This window comes from Dermacentor andersoni, chromosome 4, assembly GCF_023375885.2.
Source record: "Dermacentor andersoni chromosome 4, qqDerAnde1_hic_scaffold, whole genome shotgun sequence".
Lineage (NCBI taxonomy): Eukaryota > Metazoa > Arthropoda > Arachnida > Ixodida > Ixodidae > Dermacentor > Dermacentor andersoni.
In genome coordinates this window covers 22531207-22557953 of record NC_092817.1, presented here as the reverse complement: position 1 = coordinate 22557953, position 26747 = coordinate 22531207, and the positions used below count along the sequence as shown (strand labels likewise).

General features: G+C 44.7%; 1 protein-coding gene across 1 annotated transcript in view; it reads left to right on the top strand.

The window, feature by feature from the left end:
• The window catches only part of LOC126535845 (uncharacterized), a 50939-nt gene that overhangs the window by 5420 nt on the left and 18772 nt on the right, over nt 1-26747 (top strand). The window contains exon 5 of the mRNA XM_050182679.2: nt 1141-1211. Coding sequence (XP_050038636.2) covers nt 1141-1211 — 71 coding nt within the window. The remainder of the gene's footprint in view (nt 1-1140; nt 1212-26747) is intronic.

Below are 26747 nucleotides of genomic sequence, written 5' to 3'. Positions count from 1 at the left end.
AATTACACATGACACAGCATCGTTTTTCGGACGCAGTATACTTGAATCATTGGTTTTTGCCTGCACATTTCTGCTTGAGCTTTGTCGGCGCACGCAAGCTAGATAATAGATTACGATGTCAAAAGAGCAGTTCAGTTCCAGCCGCCGCAAATAACGTCACTTGCCAAACACAAGGAATATCAGAACTTTAACTGAAATGAAAAGAAAGTGGCCTGTATTAGCAACGCTACAAACGCGCAAATTTCGACTTAATAAGTATAGAGCCTCATTTCTGGGAGTCATACGTACGTACGTACGTACGCATGTATGTATGTATGTATGTATGTATGTATGTATGTATGTATGTATGTATGTATGTATGTATGTATGTATGTATGTATGTATGTATGTATGTATGTATGTATGTATGTATGTATGTATGTATCAGAACGTTGAGAATAGGAGTGATGCAATCTACCTGAATCTCTCTACGCCACGTCAATTATAACAGAATAGAATTGAATGAGATGTAACGACGCGGAGCAGAACGGTACTGAAAAGAACGGAATCAACCAGACTAGACCAGACTTATTGCAAGAAAACTTAGTGAAATGGAATGCAATGAGTATACCACAGAAATGGCGCGTTACATTGAGACTTCAATACAGTCAGTACGAGTTCAGAAAAAATAAAGCCTTGTCCGGTTCCATTGTTTACAGCCGGTTACCACAGGGAAACGACGGCGCAACTTTATGAAGAGGTAGAAAGCTTCTGTGGGCAGCATCGCGCAATATTACGCACAAATTTGCGCTATACCGGAATTATAAGCACAAATCAGAACTTAAATCGCATAATATTATGTAGCTCAGAGGCTCAGAAGAAGGTCCTAAATAGGGCACTTTCTGTGCGAATCTTTTATCAGTCGTTGACTCCTCATTCACTCCTCATTCGTTCACTCCTTTATCATTTATCACTCCTTCAGTAAGTACTACGCTTACTTTGTAACAAAACAAAAATATGTAACAGCTTTTGAATAAACTCGAATACTGAAACCTGAAACTCGGTAAACGAAACTCTGGCGCTGGCGATGGGTATGCATTGCGAAATGTGAATTTGCCTTCAGTTTTTGAGACAGAACAGCTTTGTTGCTTCGCTACGCAGAAATACAAGACTGTAAAGCCCTGCATGAAGTCCTCTACATGATTCTGGTGGCGGGAAACTTCCTCAATTCGGTACGTATTACGAACGTCATACTCACGTGTCTTTATCGCAACTAACTGCGCCTTATTCTCGATCGTATTCACTCTGTTTTATTTCTTAGCCTCATTTCCATCCTCTGTCATGTCCTTCAATATTTATCCTCCTCTGCATGTTAACGAGCGTCAGTCAGCACGATTTTCTTATTGTTCTTTGTGCTCTACATTCCGTTTCAAGATCATCAATTAATTGATTGATCGCTTCAAGTGAAAAGGGCTAGCCGTTGCCACCAAACGGCGACAACTCCTCTGTTTATTTACAGTTAAATCAAAAAGATTGATTGAATGACAGATTGGTCGATAATGATCCATCGATTAAGTTTAGCGACCATTATCTGCCCTGATGAATAGACGCCTTAGTGGAACATTTCGGTTTAACAACTGCCACTTGTAGTTATTCAAAGTGTAACGAATTCTCGGCTAACAGAGTTTTGTTTTGCGATTCAAATGCCTGTTGGGAGTCGAACCTGCAAATGTGTGCTCAGCAGTAGAATGCTGTGCAGTAAAGTTCGTCGTCAGAGAGCCGCAGAACAAACAGCCCTACACACAGTGTACAGTCGTACAGTTGCAAGACGGAGGCGTTTCGCGCCCCATCTTGCGAAAGCTTGGTACTACAGGCTTCGGCGAACGGAAAAGGAAAAAAAAAGCACGCGGAGCGAAGCCCTGACGTTCAACTTGCCGATAATTTTTGTCCCCCGCCTTCACAGCATATACACGTGCGGTCATTGTTGCAGATAGTTTCAGTTCGCGCAGTCAAAGCGAGTACCCAACGCTAACGGAGAGACCGCAGTGTTCATCAGTTGTGTGCGCGAAACTTAAGTATCAGTTTCGACAAACAGCGCTTTAGTGCCAGAGCTTTGATTTCGTGACGCGTATGCGACCTATGCGTCACCAAACCAAATGCATTGGCGCATACTCACAAAGAATTCGGTTTTTATATCACCGAGGGTCACGGTAAATTGGCTGGTGGATAAATGGTTCCTTTTCTTAATATAATAGGCTTCAAGTATTATTATTTTAACTTCGTATTTACGTTTACTTGGTACAGTAGTTTTGTCATACATTGGGAGACGTTAACACGACGCACAGTAGACACACTAGGGTGAATATCTGTCCTTGCTGCCTACGTTTCTCTTGTTCTAACCTAACGTTGGCGCAACGGCCCGTCTGCCCAGCGTATACGTTCTCACGTGACAGGGTTAGCAGATACACCACACATATATAGACAGCTTTATTGAAGGCGCCGTCATTTTGCGATCACAGCGCCGTCTATCTTCTGGCGCCATGCTTGTATGTGGGATCGCGCTGGAAAGTGCACTGCGAACTTGCCGTTGATGACGAGGGACAAGTTTTCGCGCTTTCCCGAAAGATGTCAAGAAGTTGTTCGAGAGAGAGAGAGAGAGAGAGATGCAAATTAGAGAAAGGCAGGGAGGTTAACCAGAGTTAAAGCCTCCAGTTTGCTACCCTGCACTAGGGGAAGGGAAAGGGGAAGTAAATACGGGAAGAAGAGCGGAGACAAAAGGAAAGGCATGGAAAGAAAACACACACAAGTTGTTTGGATTGAGAAACTTCTTAGCGTGTCTTCACTAAGCTTTTAGTTTCGATATAGCCGCAATATCGAACGGCGACGGGCCTAGAGGCGCTCCGCAGCTCTGCCCACGATCGAAATAGGAGGCGAGTCAAGTCTGAACATTGTCGATACGTGACGTTTACAAGTAACCTGCTATTATTGTATGTCTAGCCTTAAGAGGAAGCTTTAGCTCGGGCCCAACTCCGACGCGGCCTATTCAAATACATGTAAAACGCAAAAGCGTTTTTATGAGATAACGCCTGGACCGATTTTAATGAAACTTGTGGCATTTGAAAGAGAAAGTTAAATTCTAGTGACTGTTGGAAGCATAATTTCGATTTAGGGCTTGAATTTTCTTAAAACGATTTTCAAATATTTGACCGTTTGAAGAAAATAGAAGCACGAAGTTTAAAAATTCATAGCTCTGCATCAAGAAGTGATATCACGGTTCTGTAAACGGCATCTATTAGATCATTCAAAGCGCACAAATTCAGTATGTCATTTTACATCTTACGTGAGTTTGTTACGTTGTCTAGAAGGGTTCTGCAAAAAGCTGTATTTCCATGTTAAATTTTTTTTTTATATTCATGTGTAACATATCAATTTTGTCCGCTTTAGATAAACTATTAGATGCAATTCACAGAATTGTATTATCATTTTTCGTTGTTGAGTTACAGAGTTGTAAACTTGATAGTCTCGTTTTTTGAAAATTCTCGATTTTTGGCAATTTTTAATAAAAAATTGACGGCCTAACTCAAAAATTCGAAACCAACAGTCACTAGATTTTAAGTTCTTCTTTTAAATGCAACAAACTTCGTCGAATTTGGTGCAGTGGTTGCCGAGAAAAACGAATTCTCCTTTTACATGTATTTAGATATGGGCACCCGAGCTAAAGCTTCCTCTTAAACTCTATCAAGGTATCCCTCCGACAACAATCAGAGGTGTCTCCATGTGTCATGCGGTGTGCCGCACCAGCGAGTCTTGTCAAGTGCTGTCCGCGCGAATAGCGGTGCGCGTGGTGCAGTTTGCACCGTCATCGCAATGTAGATTCGCCTGCACGGTCCGCGCTGGCGAATCTACCTTGCGATGACGGTGCAAACTGCACCACGCGCACCGCCGTTCTCGCGGACAGCACTTGTGGTTTCGGCGATCTGTGCGACAAGACTCGCCGTAAACTGCAATATTTTAGCTTCATTTTTATTTTTCATTTTCTCCCTTTCAGATGTAAGAACCATAACAGAAGCGAGATTATCTCACTAGAGGGGGATCGCGTAGTGCGGCCAAACCGGATGTGCGCGCCTGTCAATGGTGATGACTGGACGGCACGCACTATATCTTCACTTACGCTTGGGCCACGCGCTCCGCTGTTCAACTTTCATTTGACGCTGATAGTACCAGTGCGAGGTGGAGAGCGGCGCGGCGCGCTGGTTCGAGGCTACGTTCCTTCTCGCCGATAAAACGGTCTATACCGTGCTTAAAGAAAAAGTGTTTCTGCGCTCAACTTCGCACAAATATTTTTATCATTTTATCAGCGTCGTCAGTGTTGACGACTCATCCGGACAACAGGAGAGCGTCCCCGTTTCACAACGCCACACACGCGTTGCTAATGGCAGGTCGTAAAAATAAAAAAGCAAACAGACGCCTTTTTTCGAGTTTTCTTTCATTCGCCAGGAAGTACAGTCGCGGTCAAAAATACGCGGCCCACGGCTCCAGTCGGCGGAGCGGCCGCGAGCCGCACCGCGGCGCTCGCGTCGGCGCTGCGAGAGTTTGCGCTCTGACGACAGGTATCTCCCTCGCTCTCGGGCGGATACGTAACGGACGATACGTAACGGGCGGATACGTAACGGATACGGACGATACGTAGGGAGATACCTGTCGTCAGAGCGCAAACTCTCGCAGCGCCGACGCGAGCGCCGCGGTGCGGCTCGCAGCCGCTCCGCCGACTGGAGCCGTGGGCCGCGTATTTTTGACCGCGACTGTACTTATAGAGTCGTGCGCAGGAAGAAGCTTGCGCTTCACTCTGGTAGTCGTTTTCATTCTTCATTCTGACAGTGCAGCGACGATACGTTATACAGTACACGAACAAAGGCAAATATAAGTCACTGTATGAAATCGATATTTAGAGCCGGTAAAGCGGTGAAGCAGTTAGTCCCTTTGACCGTACCCGCTCCTTCATTATTCAGAGACCGTGCGAACTTATCACGGTATATATTGCCGCCTTGACGCATAATGCGGCCTATAGGCGTATAGAATAAGCAAAGCCCTTTCTGTTAAGCGAGTTCATTCATGAAAATTCAGTAAGCGCGCGCTTTTTATTCCGCTCAAGTGGCGCGTCAGATGAAAAGCTCGAGCGTCCGGTTCGGTTTCTATTCATATTATATATATATCCTTTCATGTTCTTTTTTAATGCCAACGTGTCTGCTTTGTGCCAGAAGTACAACGGAGCCATGTATACAGCTGACTGGGTTTATAATTGTAGCGAACTCTCAGTTATCTGCCGGCACCATATTTCGATCTGTATTTTACATTTTTAAGTGAGGACACATTCAATTCTAGGAAGCGTGTCGCAGGAACCTCACGCGGAATTTCGCTATTGATGGTGACCACGCTGCCCGCAATCTTCGCACAGAAATCTTCGGCTATATCAACCTGCGAGCGTCCTTGACGGAGGGCTAGGGCTGAGAATGGGTGTCGTTGCTGTGGAGACGAGCCAAGGCCGCGCACCGTCCTCTATAATATAGACAGTGGCTTTCGGGGGTGAAATGATTTGCAGAACGTCTTCCACCGTTGTTCCTCCAGCCTGTCCATACGACGTTGGATTTTCTTCTGTACACGTCGAACGACTGTAAGGTCATGAAGTGACCTGGTGCATCTGTATCGCCTCTCGGCCATCTGCGAATCGTTCGAAGTCACTCAAGACTATAGACATCCTACCTAACTTAGTGCATGTGAATGTGCGGTATAGACCCATGTTTTTTCTCTCTCTCTTTCACTCCCCATTCCCCCCTGCACGTGTAGAGTAGCAAACTGGACTCAGTCTGGTTAACCTCCCTGCCTTTCCTCTCTCTCTCTCTCTCTCTCTCTCTCTCTCTCTCTCTAAATTTTCAAGCTAAGAGGATAATGCTATAGCCTTGAGCGGTTAAAGAAAGGAACATGTAGCTTCATGGTTTGTTTTAAGTTATTCTTTAGCCTTATTTTAAACTAAGAACGTGTCTGGCGTTAGGTCTTGAATGAAGGCGGACCACAAGTCTTTTTATTCGCAGAGTGGATCACCTGAGGCATGCATGATCGTATTTGTTTCTCAGCACACATATTACACTGCCTGCTGCAGAGGCGGAGGCTGTCAGCTGACCGTGCCTGAGATGTTTGGGAAATTGAAGTTCACACTATTATTATTATTATTATTATTATGATTATTATTACTATTATTATTATTATTATTATTATTATTATTATTATTATTATTATTATTATTATTATTATTATTATCCGATTCGTAAACATATATGCACTTGACAGGAAAGGGAAAGAGATGAGCAGGCTGGCAACTGCGACCGGAAGGGGCACGATGCCTGCCTACTCTTCAGAAAGGAGGAGACAGAAATATAGAAATGGATGAATGCTGAATGAATGCTCCAACACTCGCTCACTCACTCACTCACTCACTCACTCACTCACTCACTCACTCACTCACTCACTCACTCACTCACTCACTCACTCACTCACTCACTCACTCAATCAATCAATCAATCAATCAATCAATCAATCAATCAATCAATCAATCAATCAATCAATCAATCAATCAATCAATCAATCAATCAGTGTTGTTACAAAAGGATAGTTGTAGGGCCGGGCGATCGTCATGGCAGAAGATACAGATTAATAACTGAACAGGGAGTTTTAGATTTTGCTTACGCAAACGAGTTTTGGTACCCAAAGGGACCTTTGCGTACGCAAAGCACGACGCCTGGCTTGGGTTCTTTTGTACTCCTTTGGTATTCTTTTGTAAGCCCGGCTGTTTGTTTCTCATAACTTTGCGTACGCAAAATCTAAAACTCCCTATTACCGAACTAAAAACGAAAAAAAAAAAGAATGAGAAACTCCAAAATTAAAAAAAGAACGCTTTGCATACGCCTGTTTATTTTTTTAGAGGTATCTTATACAACAATTGATCCGATTTGTTTTAAACGTAATCATAAAAAAAAAACAGAAATACTTATAAGAACGTCATTTTTTTTCCTTTGAAAGCAATCTTAGTGCGCCGATTTCGATTTGATAGGTGTCACTTTTCTTAATGCAGCACTTTAAGCAAAGTAATTCTTTTCCTTTCTTTTTTTTATATGTCCCAGTTTCGGCGGCAGTAGGATGCCGAATTCTTTTCGCCGCGACGAAACACGCTGAAGAGAAGCGAACGCGTCTGAAACAATGAATCTCCTCCGAAAAGGGCTTCTATAGCTTTGCAGACGATTATTGCTTCACTTACCTTCCCCGAAATTTTTCAGCTGAATGACAATACTTTTCATCCGCAAATTTTGCACTGTCTGGAAAGAAAGACGAAGATATAAACTTGGAGCAGAAAAAAAGGAAAATAAAATGAATGCTCTCTAAAATGATTTTCTATAGACACGATGGCTGAATAGGTGAAATGATCCTACCTATAGCGTAGGGTGAGTTGGGTCTCACGAGTTGCTGAAGACGCATTGTCCTCCTTCGCCAGATTCATTTCCATTTAGATCACATGTTGACGGTTTTACAATGATGCGTTTCTTTTTTTTTTGTGTGATCGCAGCTTATGTAGAAGTTTGTGTCCTAAACAAAAGCGCGCATGTGTATAATATATGTATTTCTTGCTACGTAAAGTCATCGTACACGCTAGTCTAGCAACGAGCGACCTGGAGAACGCACAAACGTGGAGATAGAGAAATTACGCCCGTTAGGACATCTGGCGTGGGCTTTAACATGATTTTGCACAACACCTACGATAGCGAAATTTCAATTCGCCTATTTGCAAGTGCGCAGCCGTATGCACGAACTTCTTCATTATAATCGTCATAATCATTGTTTTCTCACGTTTCTTTTTTGCTATATTTTCTCCTTATCGGTGTGCTGAGCGGGCTGATAAAGGTCGGCTTCTCGTCTCTTACCATCGCTGTATCTTTCGTGGTGCCATGCTGTCGTTGCATATTCTTTTTTTTTCCTACTCGAAATCTACATCGCAAAATACGGTTTTCACGTATTTTAGCGTCGCATCTAAGGGTGCTTTGTCTCTAAGTGTAAGACATGCGTGATCGATACATCAATTGCTAACTAAAGTCCTCTGAAGCAACTTTACGCCTTTCCTTCACGCTGACAGACCAAAAAAGGTTTCGCCTCTCACAGGCGGTGCGTCGTACATACGACGTACACATGGCGCGACTTCTTTAAATTAAGATTGACGAAACGCTACTAGTGTATACCTGTTCAAATGAAAGTAAAAAAAAAATAAAAAAAAATAAAAAATAATCGTTGAAGCGATTTTAGTCTTGTCACAGTAATAGAGAGCTTTAAGGTGAGCGTCGCTCACGGCCCGTTTCGCTCACACTGGCCTTTTTCAGGCGTTGTGGAGAACTGCCGTTGATAGCCCATATGAATAAGCGCATCTGCTAGACGCCAACGGCGCGCATTCAGCCTGGCTGCAAAAGCTCAATCGACTCGGTAGCACAGTGAGGACAACTTTTTGCTGAGCTGGTTTTGCTTAAAGTCCCTAGATGCTGAGCTGGTTTTGCCACATGAATCAATTTTGGGTCCTTGGCTTTTTCTTTTATACATTGATGATATCACCAATATTCCTTTAACTCCGGCCATTGCTATGTAAGCCGATGATACTAACGTCTTCCTTTCCGGTGGAGATCTTAACTCCTTAGAGCAGCGTGCTAACATCAAGCCTAACGAGCTTCACATCTGGCTTAATGCAAATGAGATTAACTTAAACATAAAGAAAACACAGTATATATTAGTTCGTCCAAGAAATAAACCGCTCCATCAGGAGATAAAATTGAGCTTTAACAATTATATTGACGCCCGTAAACTCTTGCCGATTTCTGGGAGCCTTTCTCAAGTTTGACGTCAGTTGGTCTGAGCATATAAATTATATTCGTAATAAATTATTTAGATCTCTCGGTTATTATACAGACTAAAATATGTTTTCCATTACGTGTTAGGAAACAAATAGAATTTTAATTTATCCACTCTCACCTAACATGCTGTCACCTAGTCCGGAGGACGTGCAACATGATAGATTGCGAACGTCTTCCCTCTCAACAAAAAAGAAGCCTAAAAATGATTTCTTCTGATCCATCCTCATAAGCAAACTCCCTGTATGAAACCCTAAACATATTAACACTTTCACAGTTGTACAAGTTTTGCTTAGCCACACTGATTTTTCGCGAAGTTAAACACGACTATGCCGCCTTTTCAAACAAATATTAAAACAGAGATGTGGCATACAACCTACGCACTATTTAACTGACGGGTACATGACCAAGAACTAACTGTGGCACTAAAACTATCGATAATCAAATTTCTTGTGTAAGGCATATCCATCCCTAATCAAACTCGCCAATAAAACGCATCTGCGTTTCGTTAAAAAAAATACGAGTAAAGCTACTTCTCCTGTCTCCTTCATACCTACAATAGATTTTCCTTGATGTCACATAAGATGCTGAGAAATACCTTCGTGGTTCACTTTGAATGGCCTAATTTGATGTGTTGCTGCTCCGTGGAATGCTTGTTCAATGATTGTTACGTGTACTGTTAGAGATTGTATAACCTTTTTCACTAGTAATCGCGTTCCAGTGTTCTTACTTATGTTCATTCTTGATTGAATACCCTAGTAATGAGTACTGTAATTATTATTGTATCGAATATGTTTCTGTTGATTTTGTGCCGGCCGTCATACATCTAAGTCTGGGGGGAAGACCTCGTCAGGAGACATCGGAGTTTCCTTTTGCCTTACCTCGTGGACATATTTCACATTGTTTATATATGTCCGAAAATAAATTGAAATTGAAATTGATTGAAAGTGTGCCAAAACTGAAGCGCTTACTATACATCGTTCCATACGTAGCAGTCAACGCTGTGGAAGCTACGCAAGAAGTTCGGTCAAGAAAAGTTATCACTGCGCGCGTATCGTCTACGCTTCGCTGCGCGCCAACAGCGTTCCCTCGCGCGAGCGCGCACGTCAGGCTCCTCGCGCCGGGTTGCAAATAAAAAACCCGGAAAGAACAACAGCAAAAAAAAAATGATCTAAAACAGCGCATTAGCAGCAGTATACCACACTGTGTTTGTTTCTAAGGATGAAGACTTCTTTCATTCGATACTGAGCCTATATAAAAGAAAAGTTGCGCACAATTGCAGTAAAAAAAAAAAAAAAACACACCGAACTATATTCAAGTGCGAACGAAGCCACTGCAAGGAGTCTCTCCACAGCGTTGACTGCTATGCACGGAACTGAGTATAGGAAGTGCGAACTGCCGAAAGCGTAAAGCGCTGTGATGCGTCTCACCAGGTTCCAAGCGCAGCAACACGGCATTTTCGAGACTGGTCGCGCCGACCGCAGAAAATTCTTTGCACAAGAAAAATACTGAGAGATCAACGGGCACAGAGACACTGCTCACTACAACGCGTCTCCAGCCTACATGCCATGAAGTTCGCTCGAAGCAGTGTGCGAGTGGCTGCGGGCGTTATAAGTATAGAATATGGCTGCCGGAAATGAGCGCCGCCCAATGAGATTTGTCGGCGGCCCTTCAAAGCTTGTTGCTACTTAAAAAAAAAAAAAAAAAAATAAAGCACAAAAATACCTGGGAACTTTGGTGCTGCCTTCCGGTATTGGAATGGGCGCTGCGCGAACGCGCACTATGTAGCGCTACCGCAGTGCAACTGTGCGCAAGCTGTCCGAACACGCTGGTCTGAATGGAATAAACGTCGAGCTTTACCATGGTATGCGGTGCCTCCAAACGCTGGCAAAATCGGGACCGTGCGAATCCCGCTGTCCCGTATATGAGCCGGAATGGGACGAAGCTACAGAGCGACGGAACTGCCAGAAGCCAGCATTACGCGACGGCGGCGATCATAATTATGGCAACGGCCGCAGTGGTTCCACATTATCGTTGCAGTAAAAATTCACTGCCAGACGAATGGTGGAACCGCTAATATGAAATTGTTTTTGCAACTGTTGAATTGATAATAAGTCGCTATTTTGTTTTGTCACGTTTTCCATCGTTGAATAGCTGTGAACGCGTGCCCCTTTAGGCCCGTGAAGGAGTTCGCACATCCTCTTTTCCACAAGGGACCCAAAACAAAGAGAACATGCTCCTTTGTCGTGTGCCATCTCGCGTGAACGCCTTCTCGGTAGGCGTACCCACAGTGCAAAGGCCTTTGAAGGGCCCGTGTGTCAGTGACATCAGTCTAGCATAGCGAAGACAGGTTCTTGTGCGGCGTGTTGCAATGACGCAATCATTTTGCCCATGTTTTATTACTTCTTTTTCTGTGTCCGTTCCCTCGGTAGCGATTGTTTCTTGTCTGACTGCGTAGGTGTGGTAACTTGCTAAACTAATGGTTTCTGGCAGAAATGTCGCTACGTGGAAGCACAGTAGGGAAACTACTTACAAGGTGTATTTACAAGGAGTAGCAAGCACTGGCCAACATGGAAGCCAGCCAACATCAAGCAAGGCACGTTGTCGTCCTCAGATCAGCCAGAGGCCACTGATGGGGACGTCCAACTAAATTCAGCTGTCCAGATCATCTCCTTCAAATAGTTCGTAGCAATCTAATTAGTTCAATGGTTGTGCCAAACTCTTGGTTGTGACCCTCTTTTCTGGTTTTCGTCTGTATTGTGATGTCTGTTGAGCCGACTAGCTCAACAAAAAGTTTTATTGAATCCAGCAATAGCATTTAATTTAGCGTCTTTTTGTTTCACGTTTAGTTCTCCCACCAACTTACTACCAAAAGACTGTTACGGTTGTTTCTTAAGTTACACGAGCCTAAAAGCAATAACCGTCTTGGGGCCGCTTGTGCCACAAGCATCAAGAATGAGCCCAGGAAATAAGAAATGCGAGAGATAAAAATAGCAAAGGCAGAAAAAAATAAGTGTATAAGGAATAAAACATTACGTGCAGTCGAGTATAAAACTTTTGACGAACTTATGGCATCGATATCTCATAGTAAATCAGAGTGGAACGTTCAAAGGGTCATTGCCTGCGGCGCGAGAAAGATTCTAAGCCAAGCGTCAGTTTCTTGGAGCTTTGAGCATTTATTGTGACTGTACTCTGTGTGACGTAGAGTGTATAAGTTGGACTTTTACACTGTAACACTATGTAACGCCTTCGCAGACTGCGTGACAGCGCCCACACAAACAGTTCTGTAGTGTGTGTGTGTGTGTGTGTGTGTGCGTGCGTGTGTGTGTGCGTGCGTGCGTGTGCGTGCGTGTCTGTGTGTGCGTGCGTGTGCGTATGTGCGTGCGCGCGTGCGTGTGTGTGTGTGTGTGCGCGCGCGCGTGCGTGCGTTTTCTTTTCATTTTGTAATCTTTTTCTCTCACCTATCGCATCCCTTTGCCACTCCCCCGGTACAGGGTGGCCAACCGGAGATAATCTCTGGTTAACCTCCCTGTCTTTCATTTGCCTTTCCCTCTCTCTACAGCAATTATAAAGTAATATCTAAATAACAATATTTCGATATAGGTATGCCGATAACCCCCTGTAATATTGTACTGGCAGCACGAATCATTTGTGAAAGATTGTTATTAATCACCACGACTTTGCTTATTCTTCCAACCTCGTATTTGTTTTAAGCAGAACCTCCATTTAATGTACAATATTAACATTCGTAATTAAGTGAATGTCATGAAGCGTCCCGTCTTATGCTATTTTGTGATTTCCAACTTCTGAGATGTTGGCTGGGACCAATGCGGTGTTGTGATCTCACTCTACCTGCGACTATGGCCAGCGGCTGACCTCTCGGCTTGTGACTCCCACCGGTTAAACAAACTCACCATTGCCCTCTAGCGCTTTCCTTCGGTGAAAAACTAACTCCATACAACAAATTCCAACAAAGTCGAGAGGCAGTGCTATACCTGCGGATTTTTCGTCAGCTGCGTGGTGGTCTGACACCCATTATGGAGGCTCCTGTTGACACTGTAGACAGAAATCTTGTTTGAAAACATCTTTTATATCGGCAAGGAGAGAAACCGTTTGTATGTAATAGAAGGCAGAAAAGTTCGTCGTCCGAAGCAGTATCTTTCAGCTGGCTAATCTGCGCTGCGATGAGTGGAAAAAATACGAAGAACACGATGGGTAGTGAAGATGGCAAAGTCAAATAAAGCAAAAGAAAGAGATTACGCTGCCGTGTCCCTCCATTAAACCTATATTTACACAGGACTGGTCCGACGCTATCGCCTTTGTGTCCATACAGCCAAAAAACAGAATCACTAGATCACTATATTTTGGTATGTCGGCGATACAAAATGTTAAGAAAAAGACATCTAGAACTACCGCTTGCTAAATTAGCGGTAATGTTATCATCAGAAATCATACTATCTTTCGGTGCGTCAGTTATAGAGGTCAGCCACAGGGACGTGTTCGATGCCGTTTGCGGTTGCATAAAATCAACAAAACGAATAACTTTTTGATTGTTCTCTTGTAATTTGTTTGTTTTCGTATGTTTCCTTTTCTTTCTTTTTTTTTCATCGAATATGTAACACTTCAAAAGAATAGGTAATCGTTTCAGCACGCAATTCTTGGCCAATCCCCCAGTGTAGGTATGAACCATAATATGATGCCATCATCATCATCATCAAAAGAAAGAAAATGATGGCAAACCGTACCGCTGAGCGTACCTAATGAGCTGTTCTGTGGTGAATGGCTTTCAAAGAGAAAAAGAGAGTGTGCTTCATTCAAGTTCACTGCATTCGCACGTCCTGGCCGTGTGACGGATGACCGTATACGACCGTGCAAAAGCCAATGCCATCTGCAGTAATAGGAACAGCCTCACCTCTTGGGTTATTCGACACACTGTGTTGGTCAATATATAGGGCGCACAGTTCAGCGAGCTCCTTTTTTCTCTTTCGCACCAGTTACATGTGTTGACAAAACGTAATTCGTCGACGTTATCCGCAATCGATTGCCGACGTGTTACTCTCGAAGGGGCTTAACTGTATGTTATTGAAGGAAAACAAAACGGCGTAAAGGGAAACGGCTTTTGTTTTCAGCAACCTAGCGCCTGCGAATGTTGTGCCTGTGACATGTAGTATTTCTCGAATTTTTCCTGTCATTGCCGAGAAGCTGGTTAGCTTATTTTCTTATTCTTCTTATGCAGCTAAACGCACGTCAACCGCCAGGAAAAGAAACATTGTAGAAAGTAAGAAATACATAAAGTAACAAAAGACCCGTCCATGTTGTAACATAGAAAGGGTAACATGAGTTAAATTTGAAAGATTAGAAGCTCAGCTTCTGAAGCAGGATGTGATCAGGTGTCTGTGAAAACTAAATACCAATGCCCCTCATGGCACATATATATATATATATATATATATATATATATATATATATATATATATATATATATATATATATATATATATATATATATATATATAAAAGTGTACCTTGCAAAAGGAAAGAAAAACAATTTGGAGTTTAATAGCTACACGCATGAATAGAGTAGCTGGTATGCGTGGAAAGGAGGAGAAGTGCATCTGTTTCGGCGCTGTCTTTGTGCGGTGCTCTGATCTTTCTGTTTTTTTGTACATTTACGATCAGCATTGACGACGACTGACTAACAAGACGTCGGGTGAAGTTTTAGCGGGCCGGACGCCTTACAGATACGACGTTTCTTTTTTGAGGACCTGGCTATTACCCTGCTACTACGGTGGTCGTAAGCTGAGAACCTTGTCACTAGCTTTATGCTCGTCCAAGTGTAGCAATCCATATGAATGATACTACAGGCTGTAATGAAAAGCCAGAAGCGTTGTAGGCGTCACAAAACTTCATAAAACCGGCACGTCTGGTTCTCCACAACTCGGAATAAACTTCAGCGATTTCAGGAATAATGGCTGACGGTGTAGCCGAGAGCAAGAAACCTCGTCTCGTGGACAGCAAGTGTGATGATACAACATCGAATTATGAGCTAAGTGATGAAGAGGAGAGGAGACTTTTGTCACGTATAAGAAAAAACGTGCAGAAGGCATTCCGGTTGTCTTTCGCCCAACAAGTGAAGGTACTAATTTTTGGTAAGTGAATCCAAACCGAATGTCTGCCGAAATAGCTTCCGCTGCCAAAGAAAAAGCACAGTCTTTCAGCACGACCAGAGATGGAAGTTTCAGTGTCAGCGTTGCTTCCTTAGCATCCGCAAAATGCCTTTTGATGCTCTCAATTGTAGGCGGCCTGGAAGTCAAGCCGTTCATTCCAGAGTTATACACGTGAAACGAGCAACTCCTAGACTTCTTGAAAGATGCAGGAGTTATATCGGCAAGCAGACAGATAAAGTATTACCACCAGGAAGATGAAGCAATAAAGTTGCATCCACTTCACACAGTAATTCTGACTTTCAGGGACGATCACCCTATTCCAGGAAGAATTTACCTAGGTTTCACCAGCCATCCTGTCGAGGAATAGCAACGACTAGCACTTCGCTGCTATAATTGCCAGCGATTTGAGCACATTTGAGATTTGAGCGCAGCACACGTACATGCAAAATCTGCTCAGAAGATCATGACCACAAAGAATGCAAGTCACTCGTTCAGCCTAAATGGGCGAACTGTGAGGGATCCATGCCGCCTCCTACTCAGGCTGCCCTCAGAACAAGGCAGCTGCACAAATTCATCGACATGAACTTACCCATGGAAGACAACCGCGACGCCATGAACCCGCCCCAAACCTTGAGATTGTTCATCCAGTGCAAGGCCACTCACCTCAGTGGGCACCGCAACCACCACAGCCAAGAGAACCAACAAGCTATTCCTCCTCAAGAGAACAGCCAACAGTGCAATCAAGAGGATCACAGTCAAACGCCCAGTCTTATGCGTCAGTGCTACGGAAACCCACAGGACAACAGGCAGAAAGCAATACACCAGAAAGCTCCAATATTCGCACACATTATTCTCAGCGACCTTACGCACCTACTGCAGAAGTAACACCAATTAATAGTGACCATACCACCGCATCGGTGACGCAACTGATTTTGCCAATGCTTTTCGCAGCTCTTAAGGCAATCCTATCTGCTCTGCCGGAAGCAAACAACCTACCAGAAGTGAAAGCCTTGTTGCGTCTGCAAGCACTATTGTGTCAATGATCCGGGCCAAAACTGCCGCAAGTCGCACATGAAGAAGCGCTACAAAAATGTCTCCAGTGGAATGCCAACAGTCCTTGAAGGAAGTGTGCTGACTTTCGTAAACTGTTTGTACAACTTTCCAATACTTTGCATTATTATTATTATTATTTGTTTTGAACACATATACACATATACACAGGTATCAGGAAAGGGAAAGCGTGGAGCAGGCTGGCAACTGCCACCGGAAGGGGCACAACGCCTGCCTACACTTCTGAAGGGAGGTGACAGCAACACAGAATTGGAAGATAGGAAGGAGGGGAGGAAAAAGAGGCGGGAATCAGTGACGATCTTCGCCTCTCTAATTATGTGATATGCAAGAGGTCTCGTCAAGGTGTTGTTAGCAGAGTGCTCTTGTGCGTCAGAAAGGACTTACCAGCTTATCAAATTCAGTCCAGTGATTCAGACTTTCCGGAAATCATTGCATCAGGCACGTACGCAGAATTTTTTTCGGGGGGGGGGGGACCCAAGGTAACTTCTATGCAAATGAGGGGGGGGATACATTACTAGTACAAATGTGAATAACGTCCACCATTCGTCATAAAAACGCGTAAACCCACAAAAGAGAAATGAAATAAGGTGTATTTTACAGGTACGCCCTGTGCGATACACCTCTCCTTTACTTGGCAAATAAGGACCTATGTCAAATGTACTTGCGCAGGAAAGAAGCACAGGAAGGACACGGCCAAGGACAAGTAAAGGAGCCAAAGTGTAAAATAAAGATTGCTCTAGTAGAATACAACTTAAAAGAAAACAGCAGTTTGCAACCAAGGCACACAAACCGCGTGGGGTTGTTTTACTTCGCCAGCCAATCACAGAAGCAAATAAAATCGTCGTCATATGCGGCCTTTTCAAAATGGCGTCGTACTTGATACCTCCGGAGCGTCTGCTGTTCTTGAAGAGGCTTTCCATAGGCGGAAGCAATGAGGTATGCAACAGACATGGATAAAGTGTATGGAGTCTGAGCATTTCATTCTTCAAAAGTCTGCGGTACCGTTCATTTCACTGGTGAAGCCATTTTACTCATGAAACTTAACTGCCAACGTCTGAGTTCCAAATGAATTTTGGAACTCAGACGTCGAATATTCTCCATGGCTGCTTAGACTTCCAACAATCGAGTTGTCAGTAGACGGGATATTCAGAAAAAGAGGTGTTTATTCAAGCTGCTCAACAACTAGCCCTTTACCAGATATATATGCGGTATTCAGGATACAGACATTTCTATACAGATGGCTCCTGTGCAGCAACCTCTTCAACTTCAGCATCCATTATATCACCCCTCAACAAACAAGAATCATTTAAGTTATCTCCTGCGACTTTGTCCACAACGTCTGAACTGTTCGCGATCCTATGTGCGATAAAATTTATATTGTCAGTAAGAGAGGCGCAAAAATGGGTAATTTTCAGCTATTCACAGGCGGCTGTAACATCACTCTGCAGCAGAAAAAGGAAAACATTCAGTGACAGTATAATATACGAAACACTTAGAGACTTCACAAAGGCAAGCCAAGCGAATCATGAAATAGCATTCCAGTGGATACCAGGGCATTGTAGCATTCCTGGCAACACAGCAGCCGATGAAGCAGCATGACAAGCACACCTCAAAGATGATGTGGTTCTGCTCCTGATATCAAAGAATGAATTACGCTGCATTATAAGGACAACGTCTTTAAAATGTCTAGAAATACGAGGTTGGACCAGAATTCTAAGAGCTCGGATTTGTATCATATTGATCTGTTTATTGAATTCAAATTTTCATTGTCATTAGACAGAAATATGGAAACCCTTATTCATCCATTAAGGCTAGTCACTGCCTACACAAAACATTTCTTACACAGAATTGGCCGTGCGGAAACCCCCGAATGTGATTGTGGATTTGTAGACGAAGATATGCACACGTTCCTCTAGATTGCCGACACCACGACACACCAAGACGCCGACTTAAATGAACGCTAATTACATTAGACTGCAGACCTTTCAGCGTAAAGAAACTTTTGGGTCCTTGGCCAACAACGTCCTTGCAGAAGAGCACTTTAAAAGCACTAAAGACTCTTCTTGCAGACAGCAGCATTGTTGGCCGTTATTAACATTTTTATTATTTCTTTCATTTCGGTGTTGCTGTATATATGTATGTGTCTGTGGATTATGTTATGTTGACTGCTCTGTTGTGACTATATGTGATAATGAATTTACACGATGTAAGTACCGCCCGCTGACTAGAGACTGTGTTATTAGGCGGTAGTATAATTTGTATTTTTCAGACTTTTTTTTTTTTACAGAACCGTGGAGTCATTTAACTTGTATATTGTATGTACCATGTGTTTCTTACATCATAGTGTTACTGTGAAAACGTTGCTTGACAGGTCTTGGTGCTTGTATGGAAAGGTTATTTGATATGTAATGTTTTACCCGGTATGTTGTAAGCTAGGCCCACTCAAGAGCTAAGGAGTAGCCGGCGCCTTAAAGTGTGCATCAACGTCTCCTCAAATCACGTCAAAAAAAAAAAAAAAAATCTGGTATTCGTATTCGTCAATCGTTCAAAGGCTCAAGGAGAACCTCCTTCTAATGTAGTGCTGTTCACGCAATTACTCACACTCAGCCCGTTCCTTCCCCCTCTCCCTTCCTTATATCTATTCCCCTTTCGCTTTCACCAGCGTAGGGAAGCCAACCGGCCTGTTGACTGGTTAACATCCCTGCTTTCTTTTTCTCTATTGCACTCTCACTCCGCCTAATGCAAATAATAAAACTTGCAGTTCATGAAATGTCATGAAGCATTCGATATTACGTTATATTGGTTGCCCCGTGCAACTGCGTAAACATAGTTATCTTAAAACTCGCCTCCGTTCTGCAGGAAAGTTTCTTAATGCTCATCGATCTCATTTTGTCGAGATTTTGCTGCTTAGATAAAAAGCAACAAGCTGGATAATAATTTATTCGGCACATATATCTTTTACTAAAGCTGGAACACAAAGAGTTTTACTTTAGAGGACAAAAGAGGCTTGAGTTCCGCTTACATACGCATGCCGCTTGATTCGCGTACAGCGAAACAGCAACAGTCAGTACCGCAGGCAAGCTTTCTAATAATAAAAAAAGAAATGCAAGACGTAGGGCTCTTGACCACGCAAGCCGCTTACGTACTCTAATCTAAAACGCTGTTATTTGCACGTACGGAGTGAATCTGCAGAGGAAACGGCTTGAAGAACGCGACTCACCTTGAATCGTCGGCTACAACACGAGAATGAAGAAAAAAAAAAGAATATGGAAGGAAATAAGGAAGGAACGAAGGAAGGAGAAAAAAATAGTGCGGCAACAGAACACTACAAGAAAAAAAAAACTATTTAATTGACGAATAAAAAATTCAGAAGCTGTTCTAAATCACTTTACGTCGTAAGAGCTCGCCTTTGGATAATTTTTTTTTTTTCAATATTGTTCGCAATGGTGTTTTGGCGCATTGCCCAGACGCGGCTTTGCGGCCATTCCTAGCGGGGAAATTATGGTACAGTGCTGACAGGTAGATGCGCTGGTACGGCGCGTCGGTACATCGACTTTTCTTGCTAGGATTGTACTTATCTTCCTGAAGTACAGATCTGATTGCTTCATTAACGCTGTATTTTGTTGGCGAGATCCATGACTTTAACGCTTTCTCAAGTGCTCCCTTCTAGGAGAACAAAGCATACAAACAAGCAGCTATTGACTTTCAAGGGAGTATACGAAAAAAATAAATACCTTTATGTGCTTAACGGTACTCAAACGCTCTCACAAATGCTCGTAAGGCTCGCATGGGAGGCTCAAAGTAGTAGCTTCTGCAATAGTACAAAATGAAATGGGGTTAGACGAACGCCCATTCGAGCGACCAAAATAACGCTTGTCCAGTGCAGGGTAGTCAAGAACAGTCCGCCTGCCCTACATATTTAAGACCAACAACAAACTCCAAAGCTACCACTCGATTCGTGAAAGGCCACCATGTTCACCTCGTACTTCACGAAATGTATTATGCAGGATATTGCTTTGCAACGTTTCCAAAAGCAGCTTCGCCGCTCACCGCAATTTCTTTCACCAAGGCCGTGTGGCTTGTTTTCGCGGCAGAAAGTTAGGTTCAGTGGCATCTTACTGGGATTATTCACTCAGGGAAGCATGTACCTGCCTCGCATGAGAAAAAGTCATTCTGCAAGCGGGCTTACCCACACATCTCACTGACCCCAACTAAGGTGACGGAGCCTGTGTATTATTAAAGCAAAGCTTTCTTTGCGAACTCTCCCAGACATTATGTCCCAGACATAAGTTTGTGGATATATATGCAAAGGTTAGATGAAGGTACCCGCGAAATGGCTCATGTAAGCTTTGTTTGCTGACCACGTATGCACTGATATGCTCTGTGAAAAAAGAAGAAGAAAGAAAGAACAGAGAAAAAGAAGAGAATGAGAGAGATAGAGAGAGACGTCGTACATGAAACTTGCACATATAATGTCAGCTCACAGATATGTCGACAGCACACCGATCCTTTGATAAGATGGTTAGTTATATTCACAAATTCTTTCATTTACATTCGTTTCTTTGATTCAGCCATTCGGTATGTGCCACTTGGGGTGTTCCCGTTGTTGAACAATCCTCCAGAATGGGTATGTGTCACTGTGGCACAAGAGGTACAGAATCATTAAACCTTGCTCGATACGTGTGGCACTTCCATGTGCATACACATGTCATCTCAAAATTGTGCGCAGCGCCGTTAGTCGTAGAGCATTTAATTTCGCTTTACTGCAGCTTCGCTTCGCATAGATTCCAATGTGTGCGTTGCATGTGCACATTTTTACAGCGAAGCTGTTAAGGGCTACTTTACCCGCTATTTTGTCCGTGTGTAGAAAAAAATCCCGACGTTAGTCCAATGTCGAGCCGACCGCGGCGGAGGTGAAGCAGGACTTAAGCACTCCTCATACGTGGGCCGATCCTGAAGATAGTGCAATGCCGGGCCGACCCGCGGTGGAGGTGCAGTTCGCCATTAAGGGGCCCACATACACAGCTTTGCTGGTCATCCTTCTTCACTAAGGTAAAGGGCACTGTTTTTTTATTACGCACGGATGGTATCGCAACCCATTTTCAAAACCCATTGCTATCAAGTACTGTTTCCGATTATGTCGGTTGCATTGGACTGATCAAACAGCAACAGTTTCTCAGACCTACGCAGCCCCAAACGAGAGTGAGGAAAGAAAAGACAGGGAGGCTAAACCAGACGCACGTCCGGTTTGCTTCCCTGCACTAGGCGAAGGGGAAGTGGGTTGAAAAGAGAGAGAGAGAGAGAGAGCAGCTGCAGTCGCGCGCTCATTCGAAGGAGCACACCAAGTTTACAAACGGACGCAGAGACCTGTCGACTTCAAGTATTGTAACAACGCCTTCGTTGCCTTCTGCGCCAGCGACGCGAACGGCCATGGTCCAAGAATCTTGGCTTCTGAAAAAGGTCTTGAGTCTAGTCGGCTTAATGCTGCGCGGAGAGTGTGGCACTGGACGTCACAACGAACCCAAGTGAAAATAATTCAAATCGAGTGCCACAAAGGCCGGTAATTAACTTCCGCAGATAAGCTAACGCTTTTGAAATTCCATCCGCTGCCGCGCTCATTTTATTGCACATTACGTTTGATTATAACAGTTCTTTACATTACCTTTGGTGTTTTTGCGTCCTTGAGAACGTCTCATTTCTTTGGCTTGATTCTGGTAATTCTTTTTTCTGGCATTGGTATGTGTGTTGCTGTTTACTTATTTATACAGAGAGAGAGAGAGATGCAAATGAGAGAAAGGCAGGGAGGTTAACCAGACTTAAAACCTCCGGTTTGCTACCCTGCACTAGGGGAAGGGAAAGGGGAAGTAAAGACGGAAAGAAGAGCGTGACAAAAATAAAAACGTGAGAAAAAAAATATGAAAAGGGATGAAATGGGGTCATTATAGTCTTTCTAATAGGCCACTGTCACGTAGAAAAGTCAACAAAGCCTTGACCGACTTTTGCTGCGACGACAGTTCACGTCGGCATTCCAAAACTGACTGTTCTGAAAGTGGCCTGTCGTCAAGGCGTGCCAACGTGGTCGCTAGTGACAGCCGGTGCGCGCTGTATTGAAGACAGTGGCAGAGCACGTGTTCGATGGTCTCCTCGCCGCCGCAGTGTCTGCAAGCCGCGCTGTCGTCCATACCGACTCGGAAGGCGAAGGATCTTGTGTAGGCGACACCAAGCCACAGTCGGCAAAGTACTGCTGTTTCTAGTCGAGAGAGTCCAGATGGGGGTCGAAGTCGAAGGGATGGGTCCAGTCGGTGTAGACGTGTATGCTTTAAGCTTGGTGTGTTCCATAAAGTTTTGATGGCTTCATTTGCAAGCACACGAATTTTCGTTGCAGCGTCTGTTCTTGAGAATGGAATGGAGTCTTGCAAGCCCTCCTCATGTGCAGATCGTGCTGCTGCGTCGGCAAGTTCATTGCCCATTGTGCCACAGTGGCTTGGAATCCACTGCAACGTAATGTCGTGGCCTTGCTCGACGAGGTGGTGAAGCAGCAGTCTGATTTCTAGAACTAGTTGTTCGTGGGGTCCTCGGCGTAAGGCAGAAACCAAACAATGAAGTGCAGCCTTGGAGTCAGTGAACACGCTCCATTTCTTGGGTATTTCTTCAGAAATTACACGAAGTGCACAACGAATAGCAGCAAGCTCCGCGGCAGTCGATGTAGTCTGGTGAGAGAGTCGAATCTTTATGGTGGAAGGTTTTGCAGGAAAGATCACCGATCCTGCAGACCCATTCACCGTGGTTGAAGCGTCAGTATACAGATGATGATGATCGTTGTACATCTCGTACAGCAAGAGCAGTGAAAGCTGCTTGAGTGCTGGAGACGAGAGTTGGGCTTTTGTTCGTATGCCTGGTACGATAAGTCGAACCTTTGCTTGAGCCAAGCACCATGGTGGAAACGGAACTTTCGCTGGAGCTGTATAACCTGATGGAAGGTATGCACGATAGGGCAGGACAGTTTCACAAAAGGAAGCACGTGGTCGATCCTCTAGCAGTGTGGCTAGATGATGGGCAGGGGCTCGAGCAAGGTGTCTTACGTGTGCTCTGAGTGCCTCCATGACTATATGGGTCTTGGCTGGGAAATCGTGTGCAATCGCAATGGTTTCAGCCGTTGATGAACACCGCGGCAATCCAAGACACACTCTAAGCGCCTGGGCCTGGACGCTTTCGAGTGTACGGATATTACTTCTGCAGGTGTTGGTCAGCACAGGCAAGCTGTATCGCAACTACCCAAGAAAGAGCGTCCTGTACAGTTGCATCATTGCATGTACTGAAGTACCCCAGACATTTCCTCCAAGAAACTTAAACACATTAGAGATATCCGTCAGGCGCTTCTTTAGGTAGGCCACATGAGGACTCCAGCAGAGGTCGCGATCAATGATTACTCCTAAGAATCGGTGCATCCTGACATAAGGAATGTTTTGACCGTCGATAGAGACATCGTATGATCTCATTGGCTTCCGGCTAAACGCGACCAATGCGCATTTTTCTGGCGAGATCTTGAGGCCTTGTTCATTTAAGTAGGCCGATGTTGACGTGGCAGCTTTTTGAAGCCTGGCGCGTACTTGCGGCCGTGTCACACCAGATGCCCACACGCAGATGTCATCGGCATACATTGAAATTTTAACTGTGGTCGGAAGTCGTTCCACGAGACCAATGAGTACAAGGTTGAAAAGCGTGGGACTCAAGACACCACCTTGTGGAACTCCATGGTGCGTATAATATTGCGAGGTTGGGCCAGCTTCAGTGTTAAGAAATAGAGACCGCCTATGTAAATAACTGCGAGTCCAACGATATAATGGACCGCCTAGGCCCACCGATTCCGATGCTTCAAGTATGGCGTCATGAAGAACGTTGTCGTAGGCTCCCTTTATGTCTAAGAACATTGCGACAGATAACCTCTTACACGTCTTTTGGTGTTGAACATAGGTTACCAGATCGATAACGTTGTCGATAGAACATCGGTGACGTCGAAAATCAGCCATGGCGTCCGGGTAGATTTCGTAATGTTCAAGATACCACTCAAGTCTGGCGAGGATCATTCGCTCCATTACCTTCCCAACGCAACTTGCCAGCGCAATTGGTCGGTATGAAGTAATCTCTAAGGGAGACTTGCCAGGCTTAAGAAGCGGTACCAGGCGGCTGAGCTTCCAATCTTGAGGAACTTTGCCCTTTTGCCAGGACTCGTTATAGATATGAAGGAGTGCACTTCGTGCCCGTTCACCAAGGTGACATAGCATGCGGTAAGATATGTCATCCGGACCAGGCGACGACGACCGATTACATAGGGCGAGCGCCGCGTCAAGCTCTTGCGTCGTGAAAGGCAGATCCATGCGTGAATCGCGTGAATCTGGAATACGGTTCAATGTAAGCGAACCTGTGCGAGTTGGCTGGCCCGCAATCATAGCACAGAAGTCTTCCGCCACATCAATGTCTTGTCGGCGCTGGAATAGTGCTAGGGCCTTAAACGGGAAACGCTGTTCCGGAACAGAGCGTAGACCTCGCACAGTTCTCCATATTTGAGATAGCGGTTTGCGTGGATCTAGCGACGCACAAAATTTCGACCAACGCTGAGCCTCAAGTTTATCCATGCGGCATTGTATCTTCTTTTGCATTCGCCTGGCTGTTCTGAGATCCTGAATTGACTTAGTGCGTCGATATCTCCTTTCGGCACGACGGCGAATCGCACGAAGCCGCTCCAATTCCAGGTCGAATTCAGAATACCTTGGAGAACACGTAAGTGTGCGCGTGGCCGTCTGTGCCGTTTTCTTAATAGCTTGTTGAAGTCCACAAGAGAGGCCTTTGTGACAAGCGTCCTCAATCTGGGATTTAAAGACAGACCAATCTATTCTTCGTATCGTGGTGAACGTATACGTGTTGGACATTCCCTTGATCTTGAGGTAAGTGGGGATGTGGTCACTTCCGTGCGTTTCAATGTCCAAAAACCACTTAACATGTGTGGCGAGGCGGTGGGAGACGAAAGTCAAATCGAGGCAGCTGCTGTACGTTATTCCCCGCAGAAATGTTGGACTCGCGTCATTCAGCAGGTAGAGACCATTGTTGGAAGCTAATGAAGCTAGTCGTCTTCCCGTCGCGTTAACCTTTGAGCTTCCCCAAATGGTATGGTGAGCGTTGAAATCCCCGGTGATAATCCATGGACCAGGTTGTGTTTTCAAGATGTCTTCTAGTCTTTTGGTGTCAAATCGACTTGATGGAGACAGATACACCCCCAAGAGTGCAAAGGTGACTTTCCTATTTTTAACATTCATGCACACATACTGATTGTCGTCATGATGTTGCACCGGTTGGACGACGTAAGTGAGTTCACGGCGAATAAACACGACCACCTTGCTACTTTTGATGTCGCTTGATGAGAATATTGTCTCGTAGCCGGATAGTCTCATTGGATGGGATAATCTTGGTTCACAGATGACAATGATTGGAAAGCGATTAGTGAGAACAAATTGACGAAAATCGGCGATGCGAGATCTTAGACCTCTCGCGTTCCACTGAAGGATCGACGCTTCTCTGACCTCCTTACGAAATGACTTGTGATTGTCAGTCATGGCTTCACTCAAGGCTTGCTAGGACGGGGCTCAGCGCGTCGAGCACTTGTAGTCCACTACGAGCAGATGGAGTGTCAATGCTTGTCAGCATGGCCCTGATGACATTCACAATGGATCGCAGCACCGGGATGATTTGGCAGTCGACTGTTGAAGCCTCACCGACAGAAGCGGGCTTCGATGGGAGCATCAAGCGTGGAGGCTCCTTAGAAGACTGAGAGCTTGCAAGCGCCGGCCACTCTTCCACGGGGGCAGCACTTCCCGTCTGAGGCCTCCTTGCGCTCTCGGGCGTTCTATATGAGGATGATGGCGTTGGCGCAAGCAGCGCACGAGCTCCACCCTGTCTTGAGCGTTTCCGTCGATGACGACGTCGACGCCGGATCTTTTCTGAGGCTTCTCTATGGGTTGAGTTATCCCTCACCATTTGCTTCAGAACTTCGAACTCTTTTTTGATTCTTGGGCATTCTTTAGACGTCGCTTCATGGGTGCCTTCACAGTTGCCACACCTAAAGTTTGTGGCACGGCAGACATCTACCGTGTGTGACTCCGCGCACCGGGGGCATATTGGGGAGTTTGCGCAGGCGCCCTTAACATGTCCGATCTTAAAGCACTTGTGGCATTGAAGCGGCTTTGGGATAAACCGTCGTACGACATGTCGGAAGTGACCGACCTTTACGTGCGAAGGGATGGAATCCCCCTTGAACACAATCTTCACACAATGGCTGTTGCCAAGTCGGCATACGTGCGTGATGACCATTCCTTCGTATGCCGGTTTGATCAGAATTGGCAGGTCCGAGTTCGAAATAGCCAAGTCAACATCGTATATCACACCTGCAGTGCAGGCCCCATCCATAGGTATGACCGATCGTACTTTTATGTTGCCCAAATCTGTTATCTGTCGTAGCGTCTCCAGCGTGGTTCCACGGGTTGTGTCGACAGCTAGAACATTCTTTCGTGTGTTCAGCCGGACTTCCTTGATTTCG